General features: G+C 40.8%; 1 protein-coding gene and 1 pseudogene across 4 annotated transcripts in view; one reads left to right on the top strand and one right to left on the bottom strand.

Annotated features, from left to right (window-relative positions):
- Positions 1-23,906, top strand: part of SVEP1 (sushi, von Willebrand factor type A, EGF and pentraxin domain containing 1) — a 181,881-nt gene that overhangs the window by 28,490 nt on the left and 129,485 nt on the right. For all 3 annotated transcript variants that reach the window (XM_082696828.1, XM_082696827.1, XM_082696829.1), the window contains exon 3: positions 1,354-1,530. In XM_082696828.1, the coding sequence (XP_082552954.1) occupies positions 1,354-1,530 (177 nt within the window). The remainder of the gene's footprint in view (positions 1-1,353; positions 1,531-23,906) is intronic.
- LOC309847229 (large ribosomal subunit protein eL33 pseudogene) lies at positions 20,754-21,118 on the bottom strand (annotated as a pseudogene). The gene has a single exon. The product of its transcript is annotated as a large ribosomal subunit protein eL33 pseudogene (transcript).

The raw sequence follows: 23,906 nt of genomic DNA, 5'->3' as shown, positions 1-23,906 counted from the left end.
AAAGACATGATCAACTCAAAGGAAATGAGCCTCATATTCCCTGCCTTTAAGTCCTCTGAAGCTACTTTCAATTTGGATGGATCCACTTTTGGTCTCAAGACCATCCATGTTTCTGGCCATACTCAGTAGACCTGGGTTACAGAATAATAGCTTTCCCCATGCGTAACACGTATACTTACCTCTCTCAGACCTGGATGCCAGTGTACCAGTGTTGATAGCTAGATCTTTCTTGGTCCTACATTACTCTACTGCCAGACAATCCTGTGGCCCAGTGCCTCAGAGCTAAGTGTGCATGTTGCAGACCTTTACCCATACCACAGTCTTGTAGATGGAGCTTTAATTGGGTACCTGATTATACCAGCCTCTTTTCCTTGTGGCTGGAATCCTCTCTTTACTTTGCCCCTGGTGTATAGTTCAGACTCTTAAGACATAGACACAGATGTTGCATAAATGAGGCCATCACCAGTCTTCTTTCTGGGTGTTCTGTTGCAGTGCATGTGTCTTGCTCGGACTCACACATTTGAATTCCTGTGAGGGTCCCATCACTCTATCTGGGCCCAGCACCCGCCCAGGGATTTGGACTAAGACTTCTGAACTTCTTCAGCAGAGTGAACAAAACTTATTATTTGCCTGATTCCAGGCCATCCATTCTGGATCGATATTCAACCATACCCTGCCCTGTTAAGTCACTTTCTGAACAACCCTGCCTGAGTTACTGATTTCCCAGCATGCCTCACTTCAGAACATGGCTGACGTCATCAGTATGATAAAACATGAGAAGTTACTTAACACTGAGAAAGAAGCCATCTCCTGGTTCTATTATTAAGTTCGTGTGGTGCTGCTAAGTCTTCATCCAATAACTATAGAAGTGATGATAATCTGTTCTTAAGCCATTAACTCATAATCCAAACCCTTATGCAGCGATCAAGATTATAATTTTATTTATCTTTTTGAAAAAGGGTTTTGGAAATCTAGTTCTGCTGCCTGACCTCATATTGTGGCAGTGGAACACTGCTAGTGTGGAAGCCAGGAGAATGACCTGGGGAACCGACTATATTACTTCCTGCTGCATCTGGAGATTCCTCGCTGAAGGGCTTAATTCCTGCCTGACCCCGTGTGGCCTTGAGAGCTTACGAGGAGGTCCCAGCCTGAAGTGACTGCACTGGCTGAAACAAAGTCCCAGCCTGTGGTCGTGGGCAGGACACACTTGCATATTTGGGTGGGAGGGGTGGGCCATTGGGAATTGGACGGATATGAAAAGCTATTTTCTCCAATTTGCACCTCAGTTTTCACAACTGGAGAATGTACCATTGAGCTGCTAATTTGTTTTTTATTACCCTGTGTCATCAACAGATCTGCCTTCTGGGAGTTTTATTCAAGAGGATATGTCCCATTGCTCGTATCTGTGTGAAGCTGGCCAGGAGTGCTGTGACCGCATGGCGAGCTGCAAATGTGGGACACACACGGGTCAGTTTGAGTGCATCTGTGAGAAGGGCTATTATGGGAAAGGTCTGCAGTACGAATGCACAGGTGAGTTTACAGTTTGGGTGTAATTGTATCAGTTATCTGTTGTGTAAAAAAAGCTCTCCGATCTCAGTGGCTTAACACATTTATTTATTGGTTGGTTGGTTGGTTGGTTGATGTATGTGTGCGTGTATTTATTATTGTTCATGAATCTGTGGGTCAGTTGGGCAGCTTCTTTAGTCTCAGCTGTGCCAACTCAAACCGTGTCATTAGCTAGAAGTTGGGTAGGCTGCCTCGCTGATCTTAGCTGGGTTTTTCTATCTATTTGGGGATCAGCTGGCTGGAATCTGGTCTATAACCATTTTGTCTATGACACGAGATTAGTCTTTAGGGGGCCTCTCAGATGCTATCAAGCTATCCTGGGCTTGTTTACAAGGTGGTGACTGAAGTCCCAAAGGGGGAAAGGAAGTTTGCAAGGCCTCATAAAGCCTTGATGTTCCTAGATTTGGGAAAGGAAGATTTGGGGTCTTCTGTTATAATCGATCAATAACCAGATCCATCCTATAGCCACCTAAGCCAAAATATGCCTTAGTCTCTGTAGGAGACTGAAGCTAGTGGGATTCTGGTTCTCAGGCAAGAATGTGTGGGATTGCCACAAAAAAATGCAACATTTGTGTGATGACCTTTCAGCTCCTCACAAGCCTCCGCAAAGGGACATCAGAAAGCTTACTTCAAGTGACATCACTTCACAGTAGAATTTACCACATCAACATTGTCAAGTTACCTGCTCTAGATTTCCTCACAAGAGGATCTTTATATTTCTAATATTTTATTAGCAAGGCCAAGAAGAGCAATTTAGGACTCCGGTGTTTTACATTATATTTTAGGAAATACTTCTAAGTAATATTCTCCTAATCTTTAGAAGTGGTATAGGGCTTTCTGTGATACCATTTTGTTTGTTCTGTTTTACCTAAAAGGCAGCATTGCTGTTTGGGAAGAATGTAATTCTCATGGAAATGAACAGCCACCAGGAAAAATTTAGGAGCAGTTGGTTTACTTTACACTGTACCATGTGGTCTTTCGCTGCCTGTTTCATATGAACATTATTTTATTCTGACATTTGGAAGGTAGGTAGGCCTGCTCAACAGCACAGAAAGGAGTCTCTTCCCTGTCTACGTGACCTGCTGTCTCTCTTTCCTGTTTTCTCCTTCTAGGACATTTCCTTTTGTGTTCTTCTTTTATTCTCCTTTATTCCCGTTGCCCCTCAGTTCCCCTCCTTTAATTTCTCCTTCCTCTTCTGGCCCTGGTCCCAGCGGGCAGACACATACTTCCTAGGTCCAAGCGTCCATGCTCACCCAGCAAATCACTCCTTTCTTGGCTCTGCTCCTACCCCACCCAGCAGGAATTCTCATTTGAGCAGAAGAAAGGGGAAAGAAATCAGCCCAACTGCCTCTGAGTTGGCAAAATGCCTCCCCTGGAATCTTCCCACACTTTCATCAACAGCCCAGCTTGGCACCCTCCCCAACACCCCCTCCTTTCCCCTCCTCCCACCCTAGCCCACCAGACACAGGCAGAAGCTCTCATTTTCTTTGCTGCATGCTGTAGTCAGCAAGTCTGCTTTCCGTGTGGTCGTAGACTGATCCCTTCCTTGCCAACAAGCCACTGCCGGGTGGCTGCCCGACAGCCTAGCCACGCTGGGCTGTAGCTCCCCCTGCTCCCCAGCCCTGTAATCTCACACCCCAAGGGATAAGTGGCAGGGAGATGGGGGCAGTTCACAAACCCACTACCCCTGAAGTAGCTGTGGCGGCTCCTGGTCATACCTTCCAGGCTGAGAGGCACAGCGGTCTATAATATATGTGAGGTTGGGTGGGCCTGGCAGCAGAGCCCCAGAGAGGGGACAGGAGTCCTTTTGCAGCTGGCTCTTGCCAAGAACACCAAGCACAAAAGGATTCATTTATCCACCCCTTCTCCTAAATGAGTAAGCCTCAGCTTACCACTTCGTTTCATGCAGATTTAAATGAGATATAGTTGCATCCATACACACATTCACATTGTCACCTTTAGTATTTATTGCTAAGGGTTAGGAAAGGCATGCTGGAACCTCAAGGTGTGTGCTGTGATTTGTATACTTGTAGGAGACTGCACCCATCACTGGCTTCTCCTACATGCTAAGAACTAAGAGAAAAGAAATTAATTACATCTTTCCTATGGCATGAAGGACTCATTCATTACCAAATTCTTTAAGAAAGGCAAAAAGAAATATCAGCTCTAAGTCATCCAGTACCAAAAACCTAGAAGCCATGAGCCCCTTTTAAAATCTATTCCATTGACCAATGTTATTGAGCGTGTTTTTCAGGTCAGGCCCCAGGCAGGGATTTGACAGTGAGCAGGCAGACATGGTCCTCACCTGCTGGGAACCTACAGTCTGAACACACAAGTCAGTCTGTAACCACAAGCCATGATGTGTGCTATTGAGTAGAAAGGCCCGTGCTCTAAGGAAGGAACTGTAGGGAAGACTCTACTAAGATCATCCGTCTAAGATCTGAATGTGCCTTGATGAGAGCTGTTTTCTCGCTCCTGGAGAGGATGTTAACCTTTTGCTCTGAAGAACTGGAATTCTGAGTATTTTTCCTCAGTGTAGAAACAGTGCCCTTCAGAACCAAATCATTCCTCTCTAGAGCCAGAAGAACCCTTAGAGCTTATCTACATGAAATCCCTCATTCAACAAGAGGAAATTGAGGTCTTAGGAAAGATGCATACTTTTCTTAAGACAGCATGTCTGTCATCAGCGGGACCCCAAAAGGGACCCAGGACACTTTTCTCCAAGTTCTGTGTTATTTCAAGATCTCACACTGCTTATTTTGTATTTTTGAGAAGAGCTTATATACATCGCTCTTCAGAGACCATAGACACTGAACTGTGCACAGAGTGTTTAAAAACACAGGAAGATCTGGCTCAAATTCAATCTCTGCCAATGATAAGCTTTGGACTCTTAGTTTTTTCTGAGACTTGGTTTCTTCTGTAAAATGTGCTTAATAATGGTGTATATAGATAGATATACCTAGGTACAGATTTATGTATGTACATACATATATATCTTTGTATATAGAAATCATAGATATGTGTGTATGTGTGTATACATATATATATATATATATATATATATATATTGCAAGTGTATATATATTTAGCTTGTGAGAATTACTTAGACTGCTTAGGATAGTATCTGGCACATCGATTCTTAATCAGTGGTACTTTTATTATTAACCATTATTGTGAGATGATTTACATACTATTATGAGAAAGTTAAGGAATGAATATTAAAGTCGTTACCTCACGTATGAGATACTTGAAGATAAATGACCTCATATATTTTATAAAACTTTGCCACAGAGGATAAGGAAGATCTGTACATGCAGAATGCCATCAAGAAGGCTTACACCTACTAAAGGTGGAATACAGGGTTTTGGGTTTTTTGGTTTTTTTCTGTTTTTTGGGGTTTTGTTTTGTTTTGAGAGAGAGAGAGAACATGCGTGAGTGCAGGGAGGGCCAAAGAGAGAGGGGAAGAGAGGATCCCAACTAGGCTCCACACTCTGCACAGAGCCTGGCACAGGGCTCAGTCCCACAACTCTGAAATCATGACCTGAGCTGAAATCAGGAGTTGGACGCTTAAGTGACTGAGCCACCCGTGCACCCCCGGTATAAATTTTGACCTGATGAGTCTCCAGTGAAAATCAAGAATATGGAGTGAGAGAAGGCAGTGGGATAATACACCACTGGATGTTGAAGAAAGTGGAGCTTGGTTGCTTTGATTAGGGAGAAAATATCCTGAGGTAAATTGTATTTATCAATTTCATAGACAGGAATGCCGGAGCTAGCTGCAAGGGCTTTGCTCACTTGGGAGATGCAGAAACTCTACCCATGATCCTATGGGAAGTAAGTGGCCAAGCTGAAGCAGAATCCAGGCCACCTAGCTCCATAGGGTCTTTCCCTTATTTTAGTCTCCCCTGGTGCTGTGAGACTGCAAAGAAAGCTGATGACTGTGGTATCACTAAGCTCTTCTCTTTTTCCCTACTTGTTCTGGGTGATTGGCAATCAGGGTTGCCTGGGTTCTCAAACAATGACTTTGCTCAGCCCTGTCCAAGACTTGAAATGGCCTGAGCACCACAGCTATGGTAAGCAGCTGCTTCAAGGACAAGACCTTGATGCACAAAAAGATTTTAATCATTGCAGATCCGTTCTATAGCCTGAACATTTTAACTTGAATGCACGCTCGAAGACATTCATTAGCAGTTACTAACAAGTAGTACTTTGTCAAAAGAGTTCAGTTTTATGAGACATTTCTTAATGTGCTTGAACTGGTTTTTAATTTCTGTTGGCTCAAAACTTGAGTTCATTTCAAAATAATCACATGCTTTTAGCTGGTGGTCTTGGAGAGTGTGTGCTGATCGGTTTTACAGAGGTGAGGACCATATAATAAATAGATAATCCAAGGTAGAATGTTGCTTTTTTCCTTTGTATAAGAGGGCTGACCATAAAAACCATATTTGACAGAAGTTCTGGTAACACTAAAAACTCTTCTAGGGAAAGAGAATCCAAAATATAATTGTAATACTTAAAGATCCATTCCCCCAGACAGTCCAGTCTCAGGGGGGAGCATTGCAATAAAAGAAATCCAGTACAGCAATCAAAATAAATTTCAAAATAGTGTAAGTCCTTTTCTTGATTTTTTCTAACTCCAGAACAGGGATATATAGACCACAGCAATTCTTAAAATCCCACTTTCCTCATCATCCTTTCCCTTAGAAACCATAACTCTTCTGCACTTATCTCTTCAAATTCCTCTCTACACTCTCTCTCTCTCTCTCTCTCTCTCTCTCTCTCTCTCTCAAGCACAGTTGTGACTTCCAAGCCCTAACTCAAACTCCTTACCCTTCTCACTCTTTCCTCTTGAGTCTGCATCACCCTCTGGGGAACCACAAAGGGAGAAAGGCCAGGAACATTTGCATATCAATCCTTTTTTGTTGTTGTCTTATAAAAGGCTTATGATATTTTGTTTTTTAAAAAAACCTCAGTTTTGTTTTTTTTTTTTACTGATGAAAATGACTCCGTTTCATTTACTATAAATATTTTGTATGATTCAAAAATTCAGGTATGGAATTTTTATAAAAGATTTTATTGGTTTATTTGAAAGAGTGAGAGAAAGAGAAGGAGCACGAGTAAGGGAAGGGGAAGAGGGAGAAACAGACTCCCCGCTGGGCGGGGAGCCTGACTCAGGATTCGGGGCTATCCCAGGACCCTGAGATCATGACGTAAACCGAAGCCAGAGGCCCAACCGACTGAGCCACCAGGCACCCCTCAGGTGTGGAATTTTAACACAGCATGTCCACATTTAAAGGGTTGAGAAAATGTTCCCTTAGGTGAACTTCAGTCAAGGGAACTGTACTACAGAAGTGTGGAGTCTAATGAAAAGAAGGTGTTACTTCCATTTCTAGCTCTAGCATTCCTTTCTTCATCCTGCATCTTTGACATTGGCATTTGGACAGTGATACAGATGAGATGAGGATGACCACAATAATAACTATAATAATTTATTAATATTTAAAGGGCACTTAAGATATTCCAGGCCCTTTCCCAAACACTGATATGTATTAACTCAATGTTTGTAGTGGAGTTAACTCTTTGGAGTGTTGCTCCATCTTAAAGTCTGGGAGGTTGAAGAACTAGTCCCGAGTCAGCTAATAGACCTGGGAGGTAAACCCAGGTTGTCTGGCTCTAGAGCCTACCATCTGGCCATAGAGATAGACATTTAACAAATGAATGCACAATTAAAAATACAATTTCAGATTTTGTTAAGTATTAGTTTGGCCTTTATGAGGTCATAAATATTAATTAGCAGCCTCATATGTTTTAACCAAATTCTAGGAAGGAAAAGAAGAAGATGAGTTATATAAGATGTAGATCTGCTCAGTGTTTTTTAGTTATGAGTCATTCATAGAATAAACTTCAAGCTTCTCAGCATGGCATAAAGGCTTTGCCTGAGTTGGCTTGTCTTTACCCTTTGAGCTAAAAGCTGGAACTAGTTATAGTTTCCACCAAGTATCATGCTATTTCATTCCTCAGACTTTTTTTTGTGCTTCTTCTGGTTCCCTTCCCCACCACACCCAACTATTGTCTTTGTCCTACTTCATCACTAGTGACTCTAATGGGCACGGACAAATTCATGATGTGTGCCCACTGCCTACCTTCAGTACTGTCTACCCTCAGTACTCCAGAGGAAGGATGTAGGTACGAGGGCAAGTTTAATACCAGAATCTTAAATGGATGAGAACTCATAATTGAAATCTCAGGCAAAAGCATGGATTCCTTGTCTGCTTTCGGCACCACAGGATCCCTAGCCCAAAGGCACATGGGAAGAAATTTTTAAGAATGCCTTTTTTTTTTTTTTTAAGATTTTATTTATTTATTTGACAGAGATCACAAGTAGGAAGAGAGGCAGACAGAGAGAGAGAGGAGGAAGCAGGCTCCCTTCCGAGCAGAGAGCCCGATGCGGGACTCGATCCCAGGACCCCGAGATCATGACCTGAGCCGAAGGCAGCGGCTTAACCCACTGAGCCACCCAGGTGCCCAAGAATGCCTTTTTTTAATATAAAATATTTACATTGGGCTAAACCTTGTCAACAATAAATCAAATTCAGGGTATGGTCGATATCCTGGAGTAGTCATTTTTAGATGACTAGATCATCGCATCAGTTGTGAACAGCCAGTGAACTCTTGTTGTAAATCCAAGCAATGGCAGATGTTCTAAGCTTTCCCCTGAAGGGATTTGAGAGATGCAGAGTATGAAGACAATAGGCATCTTGAGGACACTGCTTCTTTGCAGACATTGACTCCATTTCAGTGAATTTGGAACAATCTGCAGATTGAAAATTATAGCTGGAGGAGGGCCAAGGCTGAGGGCTGGATAACGAGCGACAGCCCCAGTTGTATTATTTTTCATAAAAGGAGGATACACTATAGAAATAGAAACACTAAAATATTTGTGTGGAAGTATCTCATACATGTAAATATATGCACAGGAATCCCCACCCCTGTGCTGCGCACAGACATTTTCCTGTCTAAATATTATGTCATTTCTTTGGAAAGAGAGAGGACAGAGAGCTCTAGAAATTCTTGAATGGAAACCAAAACATTTGGCAATCTTGTTCTCTGAGCAGAGCTTAGCTTCCCCCCCCCCCCCAAAACATCCCCAGCGGTGCCTGATAATGGATATGTAAGGTATAAGGAATCTGTACAACATATTCCTATATGCTTTTTATGAGGGAATATTTTTAGCAGGTTGACACTGGTTACCATCAACTTCGGGAGGGGGATGGGTAACTGTTGCCTAGAGTAGGCTAGTTTGTTCGGTTTTCCACTGAGTAAGGTCCTGGTGGTGTCCTGATTTTGTAACAGGAAAATGCATAGAATCAGATGCATTTAACCACAGGTGTGAAACATCACCAAATTCCAAAGTCAGTAAATTTTATTTTCAGTCCAATTATTACATTCTTCAGCTCTGTGATTTTTATTTGGTCCTTTCCTTTTCTAGAAAGAGAGAGAGAGAGAGAGAACAAGCATGTGGGGCAGGGAGGAGCAGGGGAAAGAGATTCGGAGGCAGGCTCCACTCCCAGCATGGAGCCCAACTCAGGGCTTGATCCCATAACCTGAACCTAAATCAAGAGTCAGCCACTTAAGGTACTGAGCCACCCAGGCACCCTTTTCTTAGGTACGTTCTTCTGTCTCTCTGTTGACGTTCTCGCCATGCTCTTCCAGTCTCCTCCTGGGCTCGGGGAGCATCTTTAGGACCCATTACTTTGAACTATATCAGGTAAGTTAGTTATCCCCATCTCATCAAGGTCCCCCGCCCCCCGAGGTCTTACATTGTTCTTTTGTTTGACACATATTCCTCTGTTTCTCTATTTTTCTTGACTCTGTGTTGGTTTCTGTGCCGTAGATACAACAGCCACCTCTCCCAGTCTTGAAGGAATGACCTCATGTAGGAGATGAACCTTAACTCTGGTTGTCTCTCAAAACTTTGTGAGTGTCCAAGCAGCCGCTTTTATTGTTAGTGGCTCCCAGTTGTTGAGGGTGCGCCCAGACCTGAGCGTGTCCCAAAGGGTAGGGCTAAGATAGCATCTGACTGCAGGCTGGTTAGAAGCCAGACCTTCAGGCAGTTTTTAAAGTATGCAAATATGTATAGTCTTGTGGGAATGCTCATAGACACCCTGCCCACCTCCAGAGCCAGGGGATCTGGAAGTGTCCCCTCGGGGGCAGTGGTAAAAATTGAGGCTCCAGTGGAGTATGTAAGCTCTTTCGAGGGAGATATTGGTGGCTGTCAGGAGGCTGAAGGAAAGCTCCAAGGTAGCATCCACTTGCCTCCATTCCTTCAAAGCAGAAGGCCTCTGTGTGCCAAACCTGAGACCTACGCCTGCAGGCCAAGCTCCAGGATAGGCAGCAGTCCTCTTTGAAAGAAAGACAAGAGGATGTCTTTCAGTCTGCTGTCTGTGTGGTGCCCTGGGGTGGTAGCCTACCCAAGACTCTCTCTCCCATTGGTACCATATGTAGGACCCAGGAGCACCAGCCCCGGGCCACCAAAGCCAGGGGATCAAGGGGTACCCTCTAGGCCGCAGCTGCAAAGCCAGGGCACCAGATGGGAGATGCTGCCACTGTAGAGTATGGCAGAGGGATTGTGTACAGATGGTTCCTGCTGGGAAAAAGGGAAAAAAGCCTAGTGTTTAAAACAAACGAATAAGATGGTGCCCAGCAACTAGAGCAAGTGTGAAGATGGTGCCCGCCAGCCAGCAGGCTTCCAGCTGTGAGCTGCCTGAGATGACTGCCCTCAGGTTGGCCCTGTAAGGATGGCAAACAGGCCTCATCCCGTGAAGTCTGGGAGCCCCTGGATGGGCTGCTCCAGCTGCGTGGGGGCGAGGGAGCAGTAAGAGCCTCATGAGAGCTGCTTCTCTGTTGGTTACAGCCTGTGCAGCTGTGGATGTGAGCCTTTGGTCTGGTTGGTTTTCAAAGCTAGATGTTTCTGGGGCTCATCAAACAGGTGTAGGTCTTGGGAGTTCAGGTGCCTGATGTGGGGTTCAAACCTTTCCCTCCTTAGGGAGAATCTCGGGGCTTTGCATTTCCTCACAGTGGTGGGTCACTCCAGGTAGGGATGGGGTTTACGGTAGGATTGTGTCTTAGACTCTTCTACTTGCCTTGGTGTGGGTCTGATGCATAGGGCTTGCTCAGTCTTTAGATTGTTTTTAGAGGAAGTTGTTCCATATATAGCCACAGAGGTGATATGACTTTGGGGCAAGGTGAGCTTAAGATCCTCTTCTATTGCCATTTTAAACCTGAGCCTCCCCAAGTCAGTATGTTGTTGTTTTTTTTTTTTTTTTAGAAATACTCATAAAAATATATCCAGTATTCTAAAATGTCAAAATAAAGATTATAACTCATTCCTGTTATGATATCTTTATGAAATCTTAACCTTTTTCCTTCTATTCCCTGGCCCCGTAACTCCAACAACAATGAAAAGGAAAACATTTAACATCTGCTAATTGATAGTCTTTAAATATTTTGCTCATGTAACCCCTAAAAAATTGAAAACCCATATACCCCTTGTCGAAAGTAGCTGTTGGAAAATTTTCAGCAAGATTTTAATAGATGGTATTTCCGTAATACCGTATTGACTTTTTTTTTTTTTAAAAAAAAGATTGTATTTATTTATTTGACAGAGAGAGATGTGAGAGCACAAATGGGGAATGGCAGGCAGAGGGAGAGGGAGAAGCAGGATCCCTGCTGAGCAGGGAGCCTGATGTGGGACTCGACCCGAGGGTTTTGGGATCATGACCTGAGCCAAAGGCAGATGCTTAACCGACTGAGCCACCCAGGTGCCCCTGTATTGACTTCTAAAATAAAACTATGATATCACTTTTAAATGTACCCATTGAAATCTAAATATTATAACAAATTTGATTCTTTCTAGTAGTAATCCCTTTATGAAGCAGCTTTTTTCAATGCGGAAACTGTGCATGGTTTCTTGTTTTCTTAGAGCTTGTCCATTCTACTTGCACTACCTCATTGAAATGCAGTGTATTTTTATACTTTAAAGCCTTTTATGAATCACAGAATTCTGCTTCTCTGCCACAAAAATTATGGACATCTATGGACATATGAAATTTATAAATTTTCTGTGACCCAGAATTGCTGTTCGATTGAGTTATTATAAGTGTTATTTGTATAAAATTTGTCAAAGATAATATTCCTTTTGATACTACCTGTAGAAATAAGCTGCTCATGTCTTTGTGAGATGGATCATGATTAATTCACGTGTCCATGGACTTCTATTATTAGAGTAAGAGAGCATACAACATCATTCCATTTCTATTTTTCACTTTTATAGGTTTTCGTGCTGAAAACCTCCTTCTCACAAATATGTAGATTGGGCTTGAAAGAGTTGTGTTATGTTGACATCACTCAGTTCTTTGAGTTCCTCCTGAGTTATGTGCCAAAAATAACATGAGTTATCCATCATCAAAAAAAATATTGCAGTTGATCTATTAGCTGACTGTTCCCTTAAGTCCTTTTCCAATTTTATTGAAATTGAAGAATTGAAATACTTTTGACTTGCAAAAGGACATATTACCCAATCACTACAATCATTATAATCATTCATTTTTTTCACAAGTTTCTCGGAAGTCCCCCAAAGGAACTTTGCTAGGACACGTTAAAAGACTACCCATTACTATTTCACATGGAAGTGCTTTGTTTAATCTAATCATATCTGGGAAAATCAAAGCAATACAAATTTTAATAAACCTTTAGCAGTCCAGTAGCTTCTGATAAAATTATTTTATCTTAGAATGTGCATTAATATATCCTTACCAAAATCTTGGAGCTATAGATTCAGCTTATTTATCTATGGACAAATATCTATATATAACTTATTTGCGAAAATATTTCACACAGTTAAATCTATTTTCCAAATCAGACTTATTTTCTGAGATAAAAAGCCTCAATAAGCTAATGCAGATTCCGATGGCCAACATAGTATTTTAGATTTCCATAGTTGGTAAATAAGGCAGAGAGCCTGCTCTTGAGTTTCTCAGCTGGATAGAATATGTAGCTGCCACCTTCAGTATTTCCCATGGAGATTGTCTCCCTTGCTTTGCCCTCATCAGACTCCTCTGAAGAAGTGACATATTCTTTGACACTAGTCAGGAAGTTGAAAAGAAGAGGTGATAAGTGAACAACACCTTTGTTCCCACTCTCCCAGCCTACAATATTTCTGAATTCAGGACATCCCAGAAATGAACCAAAATACTCCATTTACAATGTCGGGAAATACAGAATGATATTTAACTTAAGTATGTGTAAAACAGGGAACATTTTTTAGAGGACTTGCTTATTGTACCTTAATTAAAGGAAGGTCTCCAGGTATCAAGATTTTGAGTCGTGCTGGAGCTTTGCTGCCTTGGGACAGTGTACCCTAGTAAGACTTAGAAGGGATGAAAAACACACATTTCTTTTGAAAAATGAATGAAGGGCAGTTGCAAAAAGTGCTCTAGATGCTTTCTCTGGTACATCACCTTAGGTAGGAGTCCCTGGAAATGCTGAGGTTCTGAAAATTGTTTCTCAAAATGATTCATGCCGTAACTACATGGCTCTTGCAAAGTTTTTGTCTACTTAGGTTCCTCATTTTGCAGAAGAGGAAACAGTGTTCGAGAATTTAAGGTTTCCCTAATGTCACTCAACTGTAAAGACATTAGCATGCAGACCCAGCTGTCTCGGATCCCAGTACTTGTGCTGCCTCTGAGCCATTATACTGCCCACAGTCCATCCATTAACACTCATTGCACGGTCATTATCCATCAAAGAAATGATCCAGAAATATTTTGCTGCTCTTTCCAGGTTATATTTAAGGTGAACTGTTGCTTCTGAGTTGTAGTTTAGCATCCCATATGTTTGGTTCTGTGGGCTCTGTACAAGGTTTGTTGCGTACTAAATGTTAGATGACTAGCCAGTGTGAGCGATTTGAGAATGATGGCCCAAGCTGCAGAAAGCCAAACACAGGGAAATTATGATATGCCATGTAGTATGCTAAATGCTGGTGGTCGTAAGATTGATATATCTTATCATATATATATATACACACATGTGTATATCTATGTATGTATAGTCATCGACTGCAGTTATCAGCATGAATTCTATTCATGAATCCTAGTTCTGTCACTTACTGTGTTTTTCTGGGCAAGTTCTTTGACCTCTGTGGACCTCAGTTTTCTAGTCTATACATTGGGCTTAATAATAGCAGGATGGTCATAAAAATAAAATAAGTTAATGTGTGCAGAAAGCTTGCTAGGATGCTTGGCTTATAATAAGTGCTTGATGAATTTAAATTATTAGACTCTGTACCTGTGTGGTTCTCAATAGGGAGCGATTTTGCTCCCCATGGGATTTTTGGCAATGTCTGGAGACAATATTAGTTGTCACAGCTGGAAGGAGCTCCTGTCATCTAGTGGCTAGGGGCCAGGGACGCTGCTGAATATCCTACAGTACACTAAACAGTCACCAGCAAGTTCCAAATGCCCGTAGTACTGAGCTTGAGAAACCATGTTCTGTAGGGACAAACTGAGTTCATGCTTTAGCATAAGATCAAAAAAAGCATTACCATTTCTCTTTGTAAAGTTTTAGAGGGAATATCAAAGCCATGTGATTCTACTAGGGTTAAGTTATCTCTTAATTATGATCATGGAAGCATCTTCTGCTCCGGCTGCCACAAATTGCTGTGGCTCCTCCGCCACTTCACCGCCTTTCATGGTTCCGTGCCTTGTCACCTTTGCCTAGAATATTCCACATCTTGTCTGTCCCTTTCTTGACAGTACTTCAGGATTCACAACAAATTCACTTTTCTTATGAAACTTTCCCTTTTATCCCTTCTTCCGTAGATTCATTGCTGTAGCAGTGAGTTAAAGCTAAAGTCTTTGGTTTTCTTCAGTATCTTCTTTCTGTTAAAACACTATACAGTATGATCATTTGGGGTGAGTTTTTCTTCTTCAATACTCTGTGAATCCCTTTAGGGCAGGATTACATCCACGTCTCTTTCTTTTTTAATAGCCTCTGAGACATGGCACAGGGACTTGGAGTAAGCATTAGTAAACTTGGAGTGAAGAATGAATGAGTAAAGAGATAATAAAGCACACTGCATGTTCAGATACTAGAACACAGCATATGGAAACTCTGCTTGGTTCCCAACTTCCTGGGAATTTTCCATTCCTTTTTTGGAGAAGTGAAGGTGAACAAGTCTACTGACCCTGAGAAACACTGGCTTAGAATCAAAGCGGGCCATCTGGAAGGCTGAGTTCAACATAGGAAGTGGCTAATAACACATTTTATCTCTTTCATGTTATCTAATTATTGACATTATTTTCTAAACCTACTCATAAAACTGTGTCACTGGTGTGCTCCCACGTGTTTGTGTGTGTGTGTGTGTTTTGTGTGTGCGCATGTGTGTGTATGTAAAGCTATTTGTATGTATTGATGATTGATGGTTTGGAAAAGAATTTTAATGCATATAACACTGCAAGATATAGTATGCCAGGAGATTGTGGATTTTTACCATTAAAGCAGTCACTTAACCAGGATATTGTGGATTTTTACCATTTAAGCAATCATTTAACAAATACATAAAGCAAACCATTATTACTGCATGTAGCGTAATGTTAGTAGTTAGGAAAATTTCTCTTAAAACTTGAAATTTAGAAATTTTGTTGGGCATCTGGGTGGCTCAGTCATTAAGCTTCTGCCTTGGGCTCAGGTCATGATCCCGGGGTTCTGGGATCAAGCCCCACATTGGGCTCCCTGCTCACAGGAAGCCTGCTTCTCTCTCTCCCACTGCCCCTACTTCTGTTCCCTCGATAGCTGTGTCTCTCTCTGTCAAATGAATAAATAAAATCTTAAAAAAAAATTTTGGCAAAATATGGAAGCAGATATATGAAAATATGGACCATGAAACAAGTAATAAGAAAAAAATTAATCAAATGTACTTTATATGTGAAATACTGCAAACAACTATAAACATTAATAAATCAAGTTTATTGTTTTACCATCAATATTTAATATTTTAAACAAAAAGAGTTGTTTTACTGTGGTATACAGTATTATTCTTAACCTAGAAAATACAGAGAAATAAATTCTAGTGATTACTAGAATTAATAGATTTATAATGTGATAAGAGAAATACTTCAAAATCAATAAATTTTTATGCAGGAACATTAAGTTTAAAAAATCTTATGGCATCCCATTCACAGTAATAAAAATATAAATATATATTTCCTAAGAATAATTTGAAAGAGAATTGTGTGACCCTCATGAGGAACTATAAAATTTCATTGAAACTGATATGTAAATAAGAAGGTCCATTTATGAATTTGTGCAGGAGGAATAGCAATTTCCAATTGTCCCAGTACTCATGTACCATCTTCATCATACTGTGTTTCATGGTTCAAGGTACCTGTAAAGCAGTAGTTAGACATGAAGAAACATCCCTGCCCACCAGCCAACCACACCTGCATGGTGACCTTAGGTACTCCACACTCCAAAATCCATTTTCTCCATCTTGGATATTTTCAGATGCACCTTGAAATTTTGCTTCTTTTCCTTTTGCTCTTGAATTTTTATCACATTTTTTTCCTTTTGAGATAATTGTAGTGTCACATGTAGTTTTTTTGTTATTTATTTATTTATTTATTTTTAAATTTTTTAAAAATTTATTTTCAGCATAACATTATTCATTGTTTTTGTACCACACCCACTGCTCCATGCAATTCGTGCCCTCTATAATACCCACCACCTGGTACCCCGACCTCCCACCCCCCGCCCCTTCAAAACCTTCAGATTGTTACGTGTAGTTTTAGGAAATAATACAGAATGATCCCATATATAATTTTCCTTGATCCTTCCAGCGATAACATCTTGCAAAATTATCGTGTAGTGGGGCGCCTGGGTGGCTCAGTGGGTTAAGTCGTTGCCTTTGGCTCAGGTCATGATCTCAGGGTCCTGGGTTTGAGTCCCACATCGGGCTCTCTGCTCAGCAGGGGGCCTGCTTCCCTTCCTCTCTCTCTGCCTGCCCCTCCGCCTACTTGTCCTACTTGTGATTTCTCTCTGTCAAATAAATAAAATCTTTAAAAAAAAATTATCGTGTAGTATCACGCTGCACATATTGACATGGATGCAATCAAGATGGAAACCACAAGGATTCATAATGTGCTCTTTTAGAACCCGGACACTGCCCTTCTGCTCCTAGTTGTCCTCACTTTGACCTCTTGCAAATTCTTATCTGTTCTCCATTTCTATAATTTTGTCATCTCAAGAATGTTATGTAATCATTCCCTCAGCAGAGAAAGAGGGATGAGGAGCATTGCCTTATTCCTGCCAAGTGATCATAGTGAGATGCTATAACCCTCATTTTGCCCCCACTGACACTGATATGTGTATGTGAGGGGGATCCTCGTTACTGCTGGATGTGGATGGAATTTTTGGTTCTAGGAAGGTTTCCTTATTGCTCCTTGCATGACCTCCCAGACACTACAAAGAGGAGACCTCTTTGCTGCTTGGTGGTGATGAAAGTTCTGACTCTTCATGGGCCAGCTCTGATACCACTCCACAGGGCGTGAGGGAAGACCCCTTTGCTACTTCCTGGTGAGTGTGGAAGTGAGACACAACCCTCACCACTGTCACCTCCCTTGGCGTGCAAGATCCACCTCTCTACTTGGCCGTCACTGATACCATTCTGGCAGAGGTGTTGGGGTGCCTTGCTAGAGCTTTGCAAGAGGAAAATAATCTAGACTTCCCACTTGGTCTCTGCGTGGTATGGCTACACTGGGCCACAGTTTTTCTGTGGTGTGTGGGCTAGAGGAGTTGACTGGTTCTTGTCCTAGAGTGTCCTAACTGCCATTTCTTCATCCTTTGGCCAGAGAGAGCAGTATTTTATTGTTTTGGAGTTTTTGTCCATTCCCATTGGTGTTTTGAATGGCTAACTACTCTGGCCCTAAGTCTGGAATGTGTGAGGAAAAAGGAATTCCATGGAATTCACTACCCTGTTGGGCTTTGGTTCTTAAGATCCCTAGCTAGTCTGCCTTTTTATTAGTGTCATTTTATGTTTATTTTATATATAACATTCAGGGTTTTTAGTTGTACTTACCAGGAAGACTAAGAAAAAGTACATCTACTCCATCTTCTCAGAAACAGATTCTTCTACTTTTTGTGTCATCATATCTTCTCTGGTGACAGATTTTTCCATGTTGGGTTTATGGATTCAACAGTGGTATTGCTTTCTATCTGTTAACTAGGCACACCTTTTGTGGAAGAAGTGATGTCTCTTTTTCTCCCATCTTATGCCCAATGATGACTTTTATTTCTATTGAAACCAAAAGTAAAATGGAAAAAAATAACTAATGACCAATAAATAAAGGATAACAGTTTTAGAAAAAGTTATGAAATTTTGATTTTTTGCAAGTAGGCAAAAAAAAATCATTCATCATAACTTAAAGTTCTGAAATGATCCTTACATATAGGAAAAAATAGGAGTGGCAGAATCAACATGTGTTTGAGAATAAAATGTTATTGTCCTTCAAAATAATTCTCCAGAAGTCACCCAGAGTGATCTTGTCACATACCTTAACTTGAGCATTTTCCCCGTTCTCACCGTTGTAAGGATAAACTCCTAGCTTTTGAATGTGGCCTATCCATTCTTCGTGGTTTTGGCACCCACTTACTTTTCTAGCCTCACCCGTCTGTACTCCAGCCAGAGTGAATGCTTGTGTTTTCTTTTTTTTTTGGTTTTTTTTTTTTGGTTTTTTTTGTTTTTTTGCATTTCTTTTTTTTTTTAATATAATTTTTTATTTTTTATAAACATATATTTTTATCCCCAGGGGTACAGGTCTGTGAATCACCAGGTTTACACACTTCACAGCACTCACCAAAACACATACCCTCCCCAATGTCCATAATACCAAGCATGCTCTCTCCTGCCTCTGGGCCCGCACGTATTGGTCCCTCTGTTTTAAATGCTGTCCCCCTACGTGTACACTTCTCCCTTTTGTGCATGGTTCTGGTCTCACTCTGAAATCACTTTGACCGACTGCTTCATGTCTAGGTAATGCCTCTCTTATGTGTTCTCACATAACATGGTCCTTTGCCCCTTTTAATCATCTGTGTAAGACTACAATGTCTGTCAGGGTGCAGGTGGAACTCTGTCTTATTCTCGATCCCCAGTATCCTGTTACCTGTCATATCCTTCTCATCCCTGCAGAGGGTTGTGAAATTTTAGCGTTACAACTAGTTGGTTACAAACATGATCAGCCATGGTATCGTAATGGAAAAACCAGTTCTTTAATTGGTTATATAACGCAGAGAAGGGCAGACAGTGTCAGAGCCAGTAATAATTACCAGAATTCTCTTCCAAGGATTCTCACTTGATCCTTTGCACCACACCCTACATTAATGGGTGAAATGGGAGAAAGGTGGTGACACAGTGAAATTTAATGTGTTGAAAGCGTTGCAGTGGCCAGAGTGAAATACTTACAATTTTATTTACATATGGTTTATTCAGAAAACAATCCAAACATTTTAATGTGGGAAGATGGAAGGAAAACATTGCTAGATGAGTGGACTACTTCGAAGTGCAGTAGACAAGACCACACAGATATCAGAATGAATGCCAGGTGGGACAGCTCATTCTAAATGGGGGTTTATGGAAACTACAAGAGGGAGTCATTTAACTCTATCCATTGACTCTTTTAATTATCGAGTATCTTTCAGCTATTTTGGAAGATATGATTGTTGCCCAGTACTTGCCTTAAAGTAGCTTATTATGAAATGGAGCCATCTAATAACTATTCAGAAGTCAGAATGTGTGTCATGAACAAAGCATTATGGTTAATCCAGTTCTAAGTAACTGAAATTAAATGAAAATTAAAATGATCCAACATATATAATATGATATACAAAATGCTATAGATATTCTAAAAATATTTACTTTTGGTTATGGAGGTGATGGGATTTGCTTTGGGTTTGAATGACAGGATTTGGACAGTTATAAATAGGAGATACCACTGTGCAGAATAGAATGTCCTGTGATGTAGATATTAGCAGTAGCTTATATGGATGCGTGAATGGGCTAAATCTATGAACATAGTGGCGTTCTGGGCCAGAAAGTTTGGGAGTAGGAACTAGATTGTACTAGGACTTGAATTTGAGGCTGCAGAGATGGCCTTTGGTTAACAGCTAACTGCAGGCATTTGGAGATTTCTGAGCAGGAAAGTGGTGTGATTGATTGAAGCTATGTTAGAGGGATATTAATTTGGAATCTGTGAACAGAAATCACCAAATGTGGAGTAACCTAGAAGAAGAGTTATACATATGGAGGTTACAGAATCAATCAAGTCATAAAATAATAAGGTCCTAGATTAGTGTAACAACAATGGGCGTGGAAAACATCACATATCGACATTCCCAAACTCCCAAAGACCTTAAAGGCTTACTGAAGTGAGGTAGAGACAATGAGGGAGGGAGAATATCCAAGGCAAGTATGACCTAAGACTTGACTCATAACTTAACACTCCTTGTAAGACCGCAGGGAAATGAATTTGACAACAAACACCAAACCATACTCAGAATTTTTCTGCTTTTCTTACTGCCAAGGTTGTTCTTAGATCCAAAGTGTGCAATTTCTCTCTTTCCTTAGGACAGACTAATTTTCAGCAGTTATGCATTAGTACAGTTGTAAACATGGTTAAGATACTGGATTGGTGAATAGCTACTGCCCTAAGTCTCTTGAATGCTCCCGTACTGATCTGAGCCCTATTCCAGGCTCGCTGGCATCTGTCCCATTGCCCAGCACCTGTAGAGGTAATACCTAGCAGACGAGTGGGCCTGTAGAATTCTGCTTCATCTTACAGCTGATGTCTGTTGTTATTGATCAACAATCATGCCATTCTGAGTTGTAATATTTTGAATAGTACTCTTACCATGGATGGAGTTTTCTCCCAGAAGGTTCTCAAGTTCTTCAAGCAATAGACCTATACATGTCTGAATCTCAGGGACAGATCCACACTAGATTCAAGCTGAGCTCTGTTGCACTGAAACACATAGGATTTCACATTTAAGTAATTGATTAATTGGTTATTTTATTTTATTTTATTTTATTTTTACTTTTACAAGAGAACACATCTGCATCTTTATTTATTCACTTTTCATTAAGTTTCAATCCTTGAGGAGTACAACATCACATGGATTCTATGGCCAATGCCCTCAGCAAGGAGGTCGCTTTGGAATTTTTCATGAACCATGCCACTGTTTCCATGAGCACATGGAAACTTTTCCCCAGATTACTCTGGGTTTTTTTTGTTTCGTTTTGTTTTTGTTTTCCACCAGGAGTCACTGTGTTGTTCTTTGTTTTATACATAGAAGCGCATCTCTTGCCTAGATAGAATTAAGGTTCATCTCAAGCATAAACACCTTCAATTTTAAGGAGAGCCGTACGCTCCCTCTGGTTCCAGAAACCCCACCTGTAGCCCGCAAAAATGGCCTTGGACCATGACCTTCCAGACATTTTTGTCATTTTTAGGAGTCCTATTCACAGCAGGCCTCCACAGGCTCCAAAATGGCCTGATTAACTGGTAATTTTAAAAACTATTAATCACCAGTATTAGTGGAGGCTACAATAAGATACATACTTTTAGTCCAAATAATGGAAATATAAAGTAATTTGGCAATAGGCTAATGAGTTTGAAAAGTTAATGTTATTTTGCTTAAGAAAAAAAATTCAGTGGATGAAAGAAACAAGGGAACAGGGAAAGTTGTTTATAATTATAAAAAATTGGATTCCGCTTCCCAATGTGGTTTATCTTACGGTAAATTTTATTTTCTTCTTTATACGATTCTGAGTTATTGGCTATTTGAGAAAGAATAAACAAAGTTAAAGATAATGTTAAATTCTCCAGTGGCCTCTTCTAAAAGTACTTGCCCACAAAATTTTTGTTGTAAAACTTAGGATGATCTCACATTTCTTATCCAGACAGTAAACACCTTAGAACAATTAAGAACATGGAGTTTTCAACAAAAAAGGCTTTGCTTAAGTATTCTGTACTTAGCCAGGTTGTCTTTCTCCCTCTCTCTCTTTCTCTCTTAGTCTCTCTCTCTCTCTGTAACATATATTAGTTCTTAGCAATATAATAATTTCTTTGCTGATGCATTCTCTTTCAGACAGGGTCTCTAGAGGATTTTATCTTTTGGTTTTTGATAGACTTGTCCTGATCCATCAGTAATCTCCTTTCCAGTCTGAGCAGACGCTTCTCTTTGCAACATGGCATCCTGCAGCCAATGGTCCATTTTCTGAGCTGGCACCACTCAGTTGCTCAAATTCACAATTTTGTCCAAATACACTGTCCTTCAGCCAAATAAGCTAACCGATCGCCGGAAGATTGACAGGATGCTAATTCATTTACCACAGATTCAGCTGTGCAGTATCCAAGGCAGTTAAAAGCCTCCTTATCTAATTCATGAATGAACACGGAAAGGATCTTGGCTGTCTCGTAAAAGCAAGTTTCCTCGTATGCATGCCCATGTGCTTGTCTTGTCATTGTGAAAATACTAGCTCGGCGTCGGGGAAACCTGGTTCTCTTCTAGGGCAGTGAACCCCTGTGCTCAAAATCCTAGCACAACTATTTGTAGGGACAGATTCCTTGTTCAGATCAAATCCCTAATGCTGAGAAGGGACCTGATGTTATAAGAATAAAGAACCTTTCTCTGGGGGCCCAGGCACTTGCTTGGTGCCTTTCCTACATGGAACAGAAGCTAGGGCTTTTGAGTCACATGACTCTTGAATGGCATGGTAATCTACCCAAATGGGCACCCTTAGAATTGTGTAGTAAAGAGCCTGAATGCGGAAACAGCAACTTTACTCCTGTAGCCTTCCGAGGAATTTATTAACCTTTAAAGATGAATTGTGCAAGGAAAAAATACTTACCAATTTTAAAAAATCAATCTTAGGTTATGTATATGAAGGAATTGTATCAAGTGTTTGTTACTCTATATGTTATTTATATTAACTAAAATAGTCACCTAACAAATTAATATTTAGTGGGTAAGACAGATTAGAGAGAATGGAGGCTTCTTTGTATTTTCCTATTTCCAAACTAGGTTTGATGCTTTCATTTATTTCAGTCAAAGAATTGCACTGTCAGCTGAAGCAAAATCTAACATTAGCACATCATGAGAGCTTCAGGAATCACACTTCCAGTAATAGTAGCTGATAACCGCCAAGATGTTTCTGAAAAGAGAAAGTGCTTATTTTACCAACAACTAAAAGAGCAATTAAGAAATAATATTTGGGACATTTCCAGGAAGGAACCATTTCATATTGAAAGAAATGAACATACCCCAGCCCTTTACCATCACTTATGAAACTTGCTCAAACCACAGTTTTGTTTTGTCTTTTCAACTTTTGCTTGGTTTTAGATGAGGAATTCTCCCCCCTGGGGTATCAAAGAAGTTGATTACACCTCTCCCACTAGAATTGTGCAATGCCTTTAAATAGTTCTCCTGAAGTCTGTTTTCCATTATCATTATGAATTTCACAATACATTTCCAAATGTACTTTTGGATATTTTTATCCAAAACACTGTTCTCCAGTGTTGTCAGCTCTCAATTACTCAAACCATTTTGGAGGGTAATATTGTTAAGATGACTTCCTTTTTATGTAATATTATTTTAAAAATAAATCATAAAATCTGTAAACAGAATCTGACTGCTCATATGGAAGTTTTCTTTAACTTACTTTCTAGTATTATTCTATTTATGGAAACATCAAATGTTAGCATTGAAATGGTCGTAGTCCTCATTAGTTGTAACTTGTGCATTTTGTAGGAAGAGAAAAGAAAGTCGCTTGCCAGTGACCGCAAAGCTCATCAGTAGAAGAGCCAAGGTTGCAACTCAGTTGTCTTGACCCCAAGTGCAGTGTCCTTTCGCTTCACCCAGTGGTTATTCTCTCTGACTTTAGTCCTCCCTCCACATTAAACCCACTGCCACCTTCCAACACAGCTTGTTTTTTCTTGCCCTCCTTTGATTGAGTCACTGTTGGTCGGGAAATGGGATGGCTAATGACTAGGTCACATCATTGGAAGACTCTTGGAACAGGCAAGAGCAGGTTGCCCCCTGAGAGAGAGAGAGACAGGTGCACATATTCCATTCAGTGGGACGTGTGCCAGAGCAGAGGTAAGGGTAATGTACTCCGGGGGCTCAGAAACGTAGCCACCAAAATCTGAAAAAGTGGGAGGAGCTTTGAAGAATGAATTAGCCTTGAAGGATGCTGGAGGTTCACTCAGACAAAGGAAAGCACGTGCAAAGGC

Source organism: Mustela nivalis (genome assembly GCF_964662115.1).
Source record: "Mustela nivalis genome assembly, chromosome: 13".
NCBI lineage: Eukaryota > Metazoa > Chordata > Mammalia > Carnivora > Mustelidae > Mustela > Mustela nivalis.
The sequence above is the reverse complement of the archived record's forward strand: the minus strand, read 5'-3'. Positions and strand labels throughout refer to the sequence as shown.